The sequence below is a fragment of the Protopterus annectens genome, chromosome 2.part2 (assembly GCF_019279795.1).
Source record: "Protopterus annectens isolate FY-2018-M chromosome 2.part2, PAN1.0, whole genome shotgun sequence".
Taxonomy (NCBI): Eukaryota; Metazoa; Chordata; order Ceratodontiformes; family Protopteridae; genus Protopterus; species Protopterus annectens.
In genome coordinates this window covers 72,915,275-72,929,755 of record NC_056730.1, presented here as the reverse complement: position 1 = coordinate 72,929,755, position 14,481 = coordinate 72,915,275, and the positions used below count along the sequence as shown (strand labels likewise).

At 47.7% G+C, this 14,481-nt stretch overlaps 1 protein-coding gene across 1 annotated transcript in view; it reads right to left on the bottom strand.

The window, feature by feature from the left end:
- GCLC (glutamate-cysteine ligase catalytic subunit) overlaps positions 1-14,481 on the bottom strand; it is a gene marked incomplete in the record, with an annotated part of 1,017,552 nt that overhangs the window by 47,575 nt on the left and 955,496 nt on the right. Inside the window, 1 exon segment of the mRNA XM_044063752.1 lies at positions 6,296-6,377. Within this exon segment, the coding sequence (XP_043919687.1) occupies positions 6,296-6,377 (82 nt within the window).

Sequence of the window (14,481 nt, the reverse complement as noted above, 5' to 3'; positions counted from 1 at the left end):
GATTATGTAAGTATAAAATCATGTGATGGGGAGTGTTTGGTAGCTCTGATGATGTCCATTGAGATGACAGTGCTTAGCTACAGTGTTTTTGGTAATAATGGTATAAAATTTTTCTAGCACAGTTGACCAGTTTATTCCACTGGAATTCCTCGTGGTTTGTATGTTTTTGGCAGTTAATAGTGGTTGCACACAGATTGGGTTTAATTTTTCCACAGGTACAGAAACCAATAAGTGTGTAAGGTAAAGGTGAGACGGAGGGAGAGTTGTGTTCACATATACTTTTAAGAGGTCGGTGATGTCAGTGTATACATTTCCATTTGTACTGAATCTATTCTACATAGTTCCAAGGCTGAGCCTGATATTGGCCAATACTGATCAGTGCACAACTCTGGTAACTACATAAAATAAAGTGCCACTGTTAGGGATATCATAGTAAGTATACAATTGTAACTCTAAGCGGGAGGTAAACATGATGGTGGCTCCTTGTAGTATGAAGTTCTGACTGGAGTTTGGGGGGGTGGTCAGCCACTGAAACACTTCAGACTTGTATGACTAAATGTTTCTATAGCAATGAAAATGACAATACCATTAGCTCTATACTGTAACAGAAAAAGTACAGTTTTGTACCTACCATAAATGTAGATGTCCGATAGATATGCAACTGCAGTCATAACATATGGGTTGTCCTGCCTCAGGTAGCCCTCATTCGGCCGGATTCCAAAGTCTGGGTCCGACGTCGGCTGATGCCGCATTTCTCTCCGACGTCAGAGCGGCAGGAGTACATAAGCATCAGCCGACGCCATCTTCTTCAGTGTTTCTTGCCCCAGATGCCAGGTGCCCTCCAAGGAAGGCTGTAATCAATTTGGAAGACAAAAACAGGTTTCCAGACAAATAAATAAGCAATAAACAGATACACCATAACAGATATCCCCAGCTAGGATAACAGGGAGAGGAGTGGACCCAAGGAATAGAGGGGAAGGAGGGAGGGAAAACCCGACTGCAGTTGCATATCTATCGGACATCTACATTTATGGTAGGTACAAAACTGTACTATGTCCTTCAAGAATGCAACTGCAGTCATAACATATGGGTTGAATACCATAGCTTAGCTGGGGGAGGTGGAATGCTCTAAGAAAAGGATGGTGTAGCTATCAATCCCTGCAGGACTGCCGAAGCAAAGCCTGCTCTGGATCTGGAATATAAAGGAAGGTTGTAGTGTTTGGAGAATGTATGCACGGAGCTCCATGTAGCAGCTTCTAGAATGTCTTTTGTAGGCACCCCTCTTAAGAATGCTGTAGAGGTGGCTGTAGCTCTGGTAGAGTGTGGTCTGATATTGGCTGGTACACTCTTTCCATGGAAGGAATAACAAAATCTGATGCAATGTCCAATCCATTTTGAGATAGTCTGTTTGGAAATTGCTTTTCCTTGTACTCCAGGGGCGTAAGCTACAAAAAGCTGATCAGACTTCCTATTGGCCTTGGTTCTGTCCAGGTAGTAGCGAAGTTGTCTGTGAATGTCCAAGGTATGCAACAGTCTTTCCCCTTTGTTCTCAGGATTGGGAAAGAAAGTAGGCAGGTGAATTGCTTGATTTAAAGAAACCCTAGATACCACTTTTGGCAGAAAGCTAGGGTTGGTTCATAAGGAGACCCTGTCTCTATGAAAGGTTATGAACGGTGGTATTGCCATTAGGGCCTGTAATTCCAAAACCTTTCTTGCTGAGGTAATTGCCAACAGGAAAGCTGTCTTCCATGAGAGAAATTGTAAGTCCACAGAAGCTGCTGGCTCAAAGGGGGGTAGAGTCAGTTTTTCTAGGACAAAGTTGAGGTCCCAAGCTGGTACTGGGGCCTTTCTTGGTGGCTTGATATTCTTGATTCCCCTAAGAAATTGCCTTAACAAAGGATGTGAGAACACAGGTGGATCAGTGTTGTATCTAGCTGAAATAGCTGAAGCATGTATTTTTATAGAAGAATATGAGAGTCCATTCTGTAGCATATCTGCCAAGTATTCCAGGATGAGTGGGATGTTCAATAATGATGCATCATGACCCTTGCTGGTATTCCAAATGCTGAATCTCTTCCATTTTGCTGAATAAACCTTTCTGGTGGATGGTCTGCGGCTTCTGTTAATATCCGCTGAACTTCCTTGGAGAGAGATAGATTGAGGTTATTCATGGAATCTCCCAAGCTGTTAGCTGGAGCGTCTGAATGTTGGGATGTACTGTCTTGAAGTTGTTTTGAGTCAAAAGATGGGGCCATTGGGGAAGGGCCCATTTTTTTGTTGTGGCATATGCTCCGTAGTAGTGGGTACCAGTGTTGTCTTGGCCAGTCTGGAGCTATTAGGATCCCTTTGGCTTCTCTGCTTTGATCTTTAGTAGTACTGGGGTCATCAGTGGCAGAGGTGGGAATGCATAAATTTCTAGGAAGTTCCAGTTGAATGAGAGAGCATCTGTTTTCCATGCTTGTGGATGATATGTCCTTGAACAGAACTTTTGTAGATGATGATTGAGGTGGGAGGCAAATAGGTCTACTTCTGGCCTGCCCCATGTCGAGGTGAGTCTTATGAAGATTTCTGGATGTAACCTCCACTCGTGGGGGTCTAGGAAATTCCTGCTTAGGCTGTCCGCCAGCACATTGTCTTTGCCTGGAACAAACTGGGATTGCAACTGTATGTTTAAGCTCAGTGATTTTTCCCAAAGATTCATTGTAAGTCTGCAAAGGGGGTAAGAATGGGTGCCCCCCTGCTTGTTTATGTACCACATGACAGTGGTGTTGTCTGTCCGTATTAGCAGGTGGCCTTGCTGAAGTTGTTATCGAAAGGCCTCAATGGCATGCATTACTGCCAGCATTTCTTTTTGGTTGATATGCAGATGTGTTTCCTTTGGAGACCATTGTCCTTGTATACATCTGCCCTCCATGTGCGCCCCCCATCCAAGGTCTGAGGCGTCTGTGGTCATTGTTTGTGTTATTTGAGGTTTTCTGAATGACATACCTGTGTTTGCCTGGCTTACCGAGGCCCACCATAGAAATTCCTTTTGTAGGCATGGAATGAGCGGTATGGTTGTCTCTAGGTTGTTGCTGTGTTGAGACCATAAACTTTTTAGGTACCATTGAAGCTTTCTCATGTGTAGTCTTGCTAATGGAACCAGGAGAATGCAGGATGCCATGTAACCCAGGGCCTGTAGGAATCTCCTTGCAGTCATCTGGGTGAGCTTTGCCAAATCTTTGAAATAATGAGTTAACTTCTCTTGCTTGTCTTCTGTCAGGTAAGCCATTTGAGAGGTTGTGTCTAGATTGGCTCCTAAGAAAGTTATTTGCTGGGATGGCTGCAGTCTTGACTTTTGGAAGTTGACTGTGTATCCCAGAGCTTGTAGCAATTGAATGACATAATCCAAGTTTTTTGTCAAAATCAGTTTGTCGTCCGCTTGTATGAGGCAGTCGTCCAGGTACGGGTAAATTTGGATCCCCTGGAGCCTGCAATGAGCAATTACTGAAGCCAGGCATTTTGTAAATACTCTGGGTGCAGTAGATAAGCCAAATGGCAATGCTGAGAATTGATAATGCTCTGGCCCTGCAAGAAATCTGAGGTATCTTCTGCAGCTGTGTCTGATAGGGACATGCAGGTATGCCTCCTTGAGGTCCAGAGTAATCAGCCAAGACCCCTTGCCCAGCATGGGAAGGAGTTGCTGTAAGGTCAGCATTTTGAACTTTGGTACTATGAGAAAGGTGTTTAATGCGGACAAATCCAGTATTGGTCTCCATTGAGTTTCTTTTCTTGGAACAAGGAACAGTCTTGAGTAAAACCCTGGCCTTGTTCTTGTTGTGGAACTTTTCTATTGCATTGATCTGAGCAAGCAGAGAAATTTGCTTGATAGCCTCTGCCCTCTGGTTTTGCGGTAGGTTTGGCATGCCTTGTTTCCTTGGTAAGGTATGAAAGTGGAACCTGTAGCCTTGGTCTATAATGTCCAAAATCCATTTGTCCTTTGTCAATCTGTGCCAATTGTCTGAAAACAGAGATAATTTTCCGCCCAAGGGAGCTTCTGTTTGCTCTTTGGTTAGCGGAAGTAGAGGAAAGTCATTGGGATTGTCCCTGTGGGGCAGGAGAAGCCCGTGTCACTTCTTTGGTTTGCTGGTTGCCATTGTCGCCCCTGTAGGAACCTCTGTATTGTCCTCTTCCTCGCCACGCCTGTTTTTGCCCTTTGAAATCTTTCAGGATTAGGAAAGGACCAGTTTTTGAAGGCCAATTCCTGCTGAATCTGGGTGGCTGAACCTGGAGGAAATCTTTGACTGTCTGAACTGACTTGGCTTTTTCCTCAATGGTCTTTAGTACATCTTTAGCATTAGCACCAAAAAGCTTGTTCTTTTCCAAGGGTGCATCAAGAAGTTTTGCCTTAACATGATCTGGTAGAAGTTGTTCTTTTAACCATGCATGTCTGAATGACCGCCCTGTCATAGCTGCCCTACATGAAGCTTCCAATGCATCATATCCACACTGAAGAAAGTGACTGCTAACTTGCTGAGAGTTATGTACAGCCTCCTGCAAAGACTTCCTATCTAAAGGTTCAGGAGAGGCCAAAGTTTTCTGTAAATCATCTAACAGGAAATCCTGATATTGAAACATATGAAAGAGACAATTGAGAGCTCTCATAGATAAAGTAGTGGAGGTGTAACCCTTCTTCCCCCATCTCTTTAATGACCTAGCTTCCCTGTTGGAAGGCAAAGGATTTTTGGAGGTGGTAGCTGAAACCCCTTTCGGCCCCTGTGAAATAGTTTCTAAATCAACAGCATGGGCCCTAAAGAAATGAGAATGTGTTTATGGGACTCTATAGTATCTATCCGGCTTGGCAGGAGCAGGAGGGAGAGTATCAGGGGTAACACTGGAGTCAGAGTATAGATCATCCAAAACATCAAGCACAGGAGGTATAGCTAAGGGCCTGTGTTGGGGCTTTTTAAGGAAGGTTCGAAGGCGCTTTCTGGAATCAGAATATTCCTGGCCTTGCCACTTAAAATGTTCCCTCATAGAATGCAGAACTTCCCCAAAAGAAATATTCTCAGGAGGGGAGGCCGAGGGGATGGAGTCCTCTGCATCTGAGTCCTCGTAGGTCTGGAAAGGCTCTTCCTGGCTATCGGAGTGGCCAGAGGCCTCAGAATCTTCATCTGAAGGGTGAGGGTCAGTGGGCTCAACCCTGGGCCTCTTATCAGGAGGAGGCTGGGATCCTCTCTCAGGATGGGCCTGGGAACCTCTGATCATGGAGATTAAGTCTGCTGCCATAGTCATGATTTGTGTTTCAGGAGTAGGTTGAGGTAAGGCTTTAGCAGTAAGGTGCTTGGTCTTGCTGGCTGCCTTAGCACGTGTGTAGGCCTTGAAAGACATGGACATGGGAGGCCTAGCAGCTCCACGTGCAGGAGTGACCTTATCCACAGCAATGGTCTCGGGCATTTCCTCGGTTTCAGTATCCGGAGGAAAATCAATAACTGGCGTCGGTGTGGTCTCCGGTAACGGAGGTATCAGTAATGCGGTGTCTTCGGTTCGGAGCAGTGAAATAACTGCCTCAGAGGGAACCAGGGCATTCGCGGTAGGTTTTGGCGTGGTGTCGGTGGAAGACGCGGGCCGAGGATGTCGGTCCCGGTCTTTTCGTTTTTTAGGAGTCTGCAATGTTGGTAATTCCGACGGCATCGTGTAATCGAATTTTTCGCTGAAAAAGTCTTCAGCGAACTCCGCCCGGCACCTGAGAGTGCGCTTACTGAAGCGAGCACAGGCGGCACAGGCCGAGACGTCGTGGTCTGGGCCAAGGCAAGGAAGGCAGTAAGAATGGAAATCCTTATGAGATATTTGTTTACCACAAGACAAACAATTATTAACTTTTTCAGTAATTTCTGACATCGGCTGAGGCAAGAAAAGGTCCCCAACGGGGTACTTAGCTTTTTTGATGACTTTGGATCGAAGAATACAGGAGCTGACCGATCGTCACTTGCGAACTGCTTCTGCTTCGGGCACCGCGCGGCAAGAAAGACTGGAGAAGATGGCGTCGGCTGATGCTTATGTACTCCTGCCGCTCTGACGTCGGAGAGAAATGCGACATCAGCCGACGTCGGACCCAGACTTTGGAATCCGGCCGACCGAGGGCTGCCTGAGGCAGGACAACCCATATGTTATGACTGCAGTTGCATTCTTGAAGGACATCACTGCTAACCTTCACGAAATGGTCAACACTAAAATTTCACAACATTTTACATAGTTCTACTAACTGGGACCACTGCATGCTTCCATAATCAAATACGTTATACAGATTAAATACCTCTGTAAATATCTTTTCTGAAGTAAAACATCCCCTGACGCACTGCATCTCGCTTCTGGGCGACTTTTAAATTCTCATCAACCTGTTATATTACAGTCAATAAAAATATATTAGCATAAATGATAATTAAAAATGTTCACACAAGCACATACTTACTGATATAAAACCGAATTTAGATATGGTAACACGTTAATGAAATAAAAATGGCAAACAATATTCATAACGAAACTAAAGATATACAGTGTAACATAAAATCATGCAACTGAAAAACATGCATGTAGCGCAAAACTGTTTCTTCATCATTATCACCATCATCATCTTCACTGTTATAGTTTTTTTTCTTTGGGGGGGGGGTAAAAGTTTCAAAAAGTAATGTACAAACACTTTATTGAATCATTCTCTGTCAGTAGGTGTTCTGCCTGTAGGCGAGATTAAATGTTTTTATAACCATACAGCAGAAAAGTTTTAACTCTCACTGACGTGGACTGCAGGCACAAGGTAAATAAACACAGTTATCTCATAGATGAACAAAAGATGGCATGAATGAAATAAACCACAACAATGTAATGTAAGCGCTTTCGTACAAACAATGACATGTACTTCTTCAGACAAATGGATCCCAGAAGTCAATTAACTTTCTTTCCCCTTCACATGGGGTTTCCTGTATCAGTAGGCACCCCTGTATCAGTAGGCTAAAAGAAAATGTTTAAGCCAAAGCACCTTTTCTGTTCATCTGAATTACAAGACCTTGCAGTATACAAATACTGCTCTACAAAAGGTTTTCAAATTACAATGTCCAGGATGTCAGAACAGCAAGACTACAAGAATTAAGATAGTGCGACCCTGTAGTATACAAGTCTTGTTTTGAGACAGGGTATCTCACCCGAATTACATTTCCAAATTAAAATATGCAGAAGGCTACACTTGCAAGACCACAAGAATGAACACAGTGGGCACTGCTGTGTATTGGGAGGGTGGCCTAATGGTTAAGGTGTTTGTCTTGCAAACACAAGGTGCAGGGTTGAAGTCTCATAAGGGATAATTGGCTAGGCTTAAAATGGCTCGCAAGGGCAGTTAGCTTAGTACTAATCTATGAACCTATAAACCATGATCTCAACAAGGACTGTACCTGCTACTTCCATTATGTGCAAAACTAGCCTAGTCCAGTAAGACCCAAGACCCTCCCCACACAGCTTAACACACCACAGTAATAAGATTTTCTTTTTATCTTCACTATAAGGGAGGTTGGAAGGATGCCAGAGCCTTCTGCACTGCCATCATTTCCTTCTGGTTGATAGGCAAGGAAAGGTGTTGGGCATCCCAAAGACCCTGGGTGCACCTGCCTGCTAGGTGGGCACTCCAAACAATGTCTGAGGTGTCGGTGGTGATGGTCTGTCCGGTAGGGCGGTGGATGAAGGGGAGACCCTGGTTCTTGGCACAGGCCCCTGCCCACCAGAGAAACTTGGCCCTTATACAGGGGATCAGAGGGAGAGAGGTCCCTAGAGGCTGTGAGTGTTGACACCAAAGGTGCTTGAGATACCACTGAAGTTTCCTCATGTGAAGCCTGGCCAGAGGAATTAGAAGGATGCAAGAAGCCATGCACCCCAAGGCTTGCAGGAACTTTCTCGCTGTGAGATGACTTTTGGACACCAGATGGGTAAAGTAGAGAGGCAGGAAGCTCTGCTTTTCTGGGGATAGGAAGGCCATTTGGGATGCTGCATCCAGCAGTGCTCCCAGGAAAATGATCCTCTGGGAGGGAGACTGCTTTGATTTCTTCTCGTTGATGGTGAACCCCAAGGATGTTACGAGGGTTTTGACAAAATGGAGGTCTTGGAGCAGATTTTCTTTGCACTCTGCCTGGATGAGGCAGCAGTCCAGATAAGGGTAAATTTGTACATTTCTCTGTCTGCAAAATGCTATGGCCAGGGCCAAACATTTGGTGAAAACCCTGGGAGCAGTAGATAAGCCAAAGGGAAGAGCAGAGAACTAAAACTGCTGTGAGCCTGCTCTGAAACGCAAGAATTTCCTGCAGGACTCCCTTATGGGGATGTGGAGGTATGCATCTTTTAGGTCCAGGGTCACTAACCAGCCATTTTTTGTCAGCATAGGTAGCAGCTGCTGCAGGGTTAGTATTTTGAATTTTGGGATCACCAGGGATGTGTTCAGAATGGGCATACCAGGATGGGTAGACAAGTGCCCTTCTTTCTGGGAACAAGGAAAAGCCTGGAATAAAAGCCTTTGCCTGTTTGATCTCCGGGGACAGATTCTACGCCCCCTGGGCTATGAGAGTTTGGACTCATTTTAAATGCCTCTGGCCACTGATTTGGAGGCAAGTTTGGGTACCCTCTGTGAATTGGGAGTTTGTTGAAAGTGAATTTGTATCCCTGAAAAATTATATTTAAGACTCATTGGTCCTTTGTTACAGACAGCCAATTTTCTTTGCAGAGGGACAGCCTTTCTCCGAGCTTTTGGGTGAAAGGAGGGTGAGGGGGGAGTGGGAGTCATTGAGAGTTTTTGCCAGAGAGGGATGGCTTAGAATTCCCTGCCTTAGAGGTGGGCGTGGTCCACTGTTTGGTTGTCTGTTGTTCCTGTTGTAGGGATCTGGGTGGCCTGTCCCTGCAGGGCTTAGCTTGCCCCTGTCTACTAGGAGCAGGAAAGGACCAGTGCTTAGAGGGAAAATTCCTGCTGAATCTAGGAGGTTGAACCTAAAAGGAATCTTTTACTGTTTGCATAGATTTTGCTTTGTCATCCATCTTTTTAAGCACCTCTTCTGCTTTTTCTCCAAAAAAGAAGTTATGTACTCACCATAATGTTCCATCTGAGTAGGTAACTTCATTTGTCTGCAACCTGTGGGTATCAGATCCGATTCGGATCTGAGCCGGCAGCTTTCCAAGCTTACAGATCCGAGCTCCAAGCTCCTCCCCTTACCCATAATACCCTGCTACTTCCTTGTAACCCTCAGATCGAGTTTGCCAGAGAAGGCAATAGAAAGATTCTATAACCTAGTAACCCTTATCACTTTGCAATGGTGATGACTGAACAAGGTATACACAGGCTCGTAACTAGCAAACCATAGGTCCGGGGGAAGGAGGGAGGGTCGGTTGCAGACAAATGAAGTTACCTACTCAGATGGAACATTATGGTGAGTACATAACTTCTTTATCTGAAGTAGTTAACTTCATTTGGTCTACAACCTGTGAGGCAGAGTCCCCAGCTACCAGTAATTTGGGAGGCCCTTATGGAAGGATATTCCGGAGCACTGCAGAGCCAAAAGAAGCACATCCTCTGGATATGAGATCCAAGTTACAGTGTGAAATTAAGGTATGTGAAGAAGCCTAAGTTGCTGCTGCACAAGTGTCATCTAACGAGACCCTTGACCAAAATGCCGCAGAGGTAGCCATAGATCGTGTAGAGTGTGCTCGTACGTGTAGGGGCTCAGGACAACCAGAACTTTTGTAGGCGAGGAGAATACATCGGGAGATCCACCTTGCTAATGTAACTTTAGTGACTGGCTTCCCAAAATGTGATTTTGCAGAGGACACAAAAAGTTGATCAGATTTTCTGATATCTGCTGTTCAGGTAGAAACGTAGTTGTCTGTGAAAATCTAAACAATTGAGTCTGTACTCTCCTTTATTCTGAAAATTTGGAAAGAAGACTGGTAGATTGATAGACTGATTGATATTGGCCTCTGAGGATACTTTGGGCAGGAAGGAGGGATTGGTCCTGAGGGAGACCCTGTCCTTATGAAAAATGATGTATGGAGGTTTACAGCACAGAGCGTGAAGCTCCGAAATTCTCCTGGCGGAAGTAATGGCAATCAAGAAGATTGTCTTCCAAGATACATACTTTAATTCCACTGTGGCCGCCGGTTCAAATGGGAGCCCAGTTAAAGCTTGAAGAACTATGGTAAGATCCCATGGAGGTACTGTATCTCTAATCAGGGGTCGTAACAAGAAGGCTCCTTTCATGAATGATTTACAGATCTTGGATGAAGGCAGGGGTCCTGAATTGTTACCTATGTGATAGTGGGAGGTAGCTGCCAGTTGGACTTTAATAGTGGGCACACTAGCTCCCTGCTGAAAAATATGTGAAAGAAAGTCAAGGACTGCTGGGATGGGGGCCGTGAAAGGATCTAGATTCTTCATCTCTGCCCAGAGGGAAAAACGTTTCCATTTACTCTTGTAGATCTTTCTGGTGGATGGTTTGTGCGCAGCCAATAGGATGGCCTTAACAGAGGAGGATAATCCGGGAGTCCTAGCCATTAGGGGAACTGGATCAACCAAGCTGAAAGCTTGAGATGACCCAGGTCGGGGGTCTTGAGCTCCAGTGGATGGGAAATCAAATCCGGACTGGGATCTAGGATCCGGGGAGGATGTACTAGATGAGACCATAAGTAAAGGAACCAGGTCTGGCGAGGCCAGAATGGGGCTATGAGGATAACTCTGCTCCCCAACCGACGAGCTTTCTGTAGGAACTTTGTTATCAAGGGAAGAGGGGATAAGCATACAGAAGATCGGATGGCCAAGCATAAACTAGAGCGTCTCTGGGGGCTTCCCCTGGTGGGGGAATCAGAGCGAAGAACTCGCTGCACTTTGTGTTTGAAGGCGAAGCGAAGAGATCGCAGCAAGGTTGTCCCCAGGCGAGGAATATCTGGTTCGCAACTGTTGAGTTCAGAGACCACTCGTAAGGTGAGAGAATTGTTCGACTCAACCTGTCTGCCAAGATGTTTGACCGACCCGGAATGTGCGTTGCTATGAGAAAGCGGTTGGTGGAGATCGCCTATTCCCACACTCTCAGGGCCTCCCTGCAAAGAGTACAGGATCTGGTTCCCCCCTGTTTGTTTATGTACCAGACTACAGACATGTTGTCTGATTGAATTGCAATCGTACCCGGAGGAAGAAGGTGATGGAGAGCCTGCAACGCTAAAAGCACCGCCCTCATCTCCAGTACATTGATGTGCAGTGAGGTCTCTGTGGGAGTCCACGTGCCTTGGACGGATCTGCCCCTGTAATGCCCCCCCCACCCAAGGAGAGATGCGTCCGTGGTCACCGTGACTTGTGGGGGAGGTAGGACGAAAGGACGTCCTTCCCGAAGGTCTTTGGAATGAAGCCACCAGAGAAGCAACTCCTTGCACACTCTGCTGAGAGGAATAGGGGTAGATAGGGGTTAAAAAAGAATAGACCATTGCACTTGAAGAGTCCATTGAAGGATTCTCATTTTCAGACGGGCGAACGGGGATGGAGTGATGGCAGTCACCATGGATCCCAGGGCCCTCAGGACCAATATGGCAAGTGGCGCAGGAGATTGCAAGAGGTCCAAGATTAGGAGGCAAAGATTGCGTAGTCTGTCGGTTGTCAAGAAAATTCTGGATTGTGTCGTGTCTATCCTGGCCCCTATGAAATTCAAAATTTGGGTGGGTTGCAGAGATGATTTCCTGAGGTTGATTGAGATCCCTAGTTGGTGAGCTAGTTTTAACAGGTAATCTCTGTTTGAGCAAAGTTGATGCCTGGTGGGGGCGGTAAGGAGCCAGTCGTCCAGGTACGGAAAGACCTGTATGCCCTGAAGTCTCAGGTGGGCCTCTACTACTGCCATGACCTTGGTAAACACCCTGGGGGCTGTGGTGAGACCAAAGGGTAGGACCCTGAACTGGTAATGACTGGTTCCTAGACGAAAGCGGAGAAACCTCCTGGATTGTCTGTCCATAAGAATGTGGTAGTACGCGTCTTGGAGGTCTATCGAGCACATCCAGTCGTTCTCCTGTAACAGTGGGAGAATGGATTGAACAGTGACCATCCGGAATTTCTCTTTGGGTACTGACAGGTTCAGTGTTGATAGGTCGAGTATGGGTCTTAGGTCCCCCATCTTTTTTGGCACCAAAAAAACCTGGAGTAAAACCCTAATCCGGACTGCTCTGGGGGGACGGGCTGGATTGCTCTTTTTCTTAGCAGCCCTTGAATTTCTATAGCTGCTGCATCCTCTGACCGAGTGGGACATTGGGGATTCCTCTTGATCGAGGAGGGTAGGTTAAGAAGGGGATTGAATATCCTCTGAATACAATTCGGAGCACCCAGTGATCTGCGGTGATGGACTCCCATTTGGCAAGGTGTTTTGAGAAGCGCCCCCCGACTGCCTCCAGAGAAGAGCAGTCGGGCAACCCCTCAGGGCTGCTGTGCGGGTCAGTCCGCGAAAGGTTCTCTCGACCCAAAGTTCTGTGGGCCCCCTCTGCCTCTGGGCTGGCGTCCACCTTGTCCTCCTCTGCCTCTGAAGGATGAGGTCTCCGGAGCGAAACGGGGTTGTTGAGTCTTCCGGAACCACATCTTCTTCTGTCCCTTTTGGTTCCTGGAATAGGACCTCTGGGGAGCCGAGAAGCGGATCCCTACGGCAGACGTCTTCCAGTCTTTCTCGCTCTGGAAAAGCATGTTGCAGATGGTCTTGCCAAAGAGCATTGAACCGTCATAAGGGGCGTTTGCGAAGGACGCCTTAAAGGGTTCCGCAAAGTCGCAAAGATGGAGCCAGGCCTGTCTTCGTAAGACGACGCCTGTCCCGCTAGCCCTAACCGCTCCCTCTGTGGCATGGGAGAGGAGCCGCATGGATGTGTTTGTGATCGACTTGAGAGTGGCCATTCAGGACGAGAACGTACGCTTGTCCTCGGCCGACACGGACTCTGGGAGTGATCCAGCGTACTCCTTAATCAGGTCCCGCTGGAGTCAAATAACATGTGCCATGTAATTTAGAGACCTTACCGAGAAGGTCGCTGAAGAGATCATTCGCTTTCCCAAACGGTCCATCATCCGAGAATCCTTATCTAGAGGATGCACCGAGGAACTCTCCTGTGCTTGTTCCTTCTTGGTGGCCGCTGCCACCACCATAGCATCCACAGGGGGACCCTTACTCCAACATGCCTTGTCCGAGGGGGGGGGGGCTGAGTATTTTGTCGGGATGTTTGGGGATCGGCTCCACAGTGTCTGGCTCCTTCCACGCCCTGGTATTTTCCACGCCCTGGTAGTAATACGATCTACCAGGGGGTCGGCGGGGGGACACACCCAAGAGGTAGATGGGCCTGCGTCAAACGCCTCCAGAAACACGGACTCGTCCGAGGAAGGCTTTTGGCCAAACCACCCTCCCCTGATGCGTAACATTTCCATGATGTCTCCAAAGGAGATGTCTTCGGGGGGTAATCTTGGGGAACCTTCCCCTTCCTCCAGGTCCGTGTCCTCTGTGAAGGACTCAGTTGAGTCCAAGTGCCTCCTCTTGCACTTCCGCTTGTAAGGCACCTCCTCAGGGGGGGGGCTGTCCGAAGAGGCCTCACCAGCGATGTCCTGTTCCTCCAAGGGAACCATCTGGGACGTAAGCGCAGGCTGTCCCTGGGTCGGATGATGGAGGCTAGGTTCAACTGTGTGGGAGAGACGGGCTGGTCCGGAGCAAGAACCGGGGGTCTCGAGTCCCTCGATAGGACCCTCTCCACTACATCGAATGCCGACGGTGAACTGCTCTCCCTTGGAACCGCGAGCAGTTCCCTCGGCTCCGACGTACGGATCAGTGCCGAAGGCGACCCGATCGGATCCGAAAGGGTAGTGTGACCCGACCTGGACGGAGCTGAAGTTCCACTAGCCCCTCCGGATCTGACGCCCGCCCCACGGCTCCAAGAGCTCGGATCCGACAAGAATCCTGGATCCGATAGACCCGAGGGCATGGTCGGCGCCGAAGATGTGAACGCCGTCGGCACTGGCCCCACCCCGGCTCCAAAGCCAACCGGATTCAACAGCTTCGAGACCCGAAAGCGGGTCGGAGAAGGAGCAATAGGGGCAAAAAAGGGGGAGGCAGGAGCACTCCCAACTGCATTTGAGCTTGCAAAAATCGATGCATCATCCGATCCATATCTGCGTCCGACAAACTCCTAGTAGACATACTAGAGGTAGAAGGCGGCCGGGAAGGTCACATTGATGACCTAGAAGGTGACAGAGTCTCCTCCTCTGGCTCCGGGGAGAAACGTGGGGAGCGGAGCCGAGAGGGGGTAGACTCGGAGACCTTCAAGGGAGAAGCAGCAACTTTAGGTGGCGGAGCCGAGGGAGTCGACTCCGATGTTTCTCTCTTTCTCTCTCCCTGTCTCTCTCATCCTTTTTTCTGCCCTCCCTTTCCTCCTGGGCCAAAGAGGGAGGGTGAGTCCCGGCCAGGGGATCGGGAG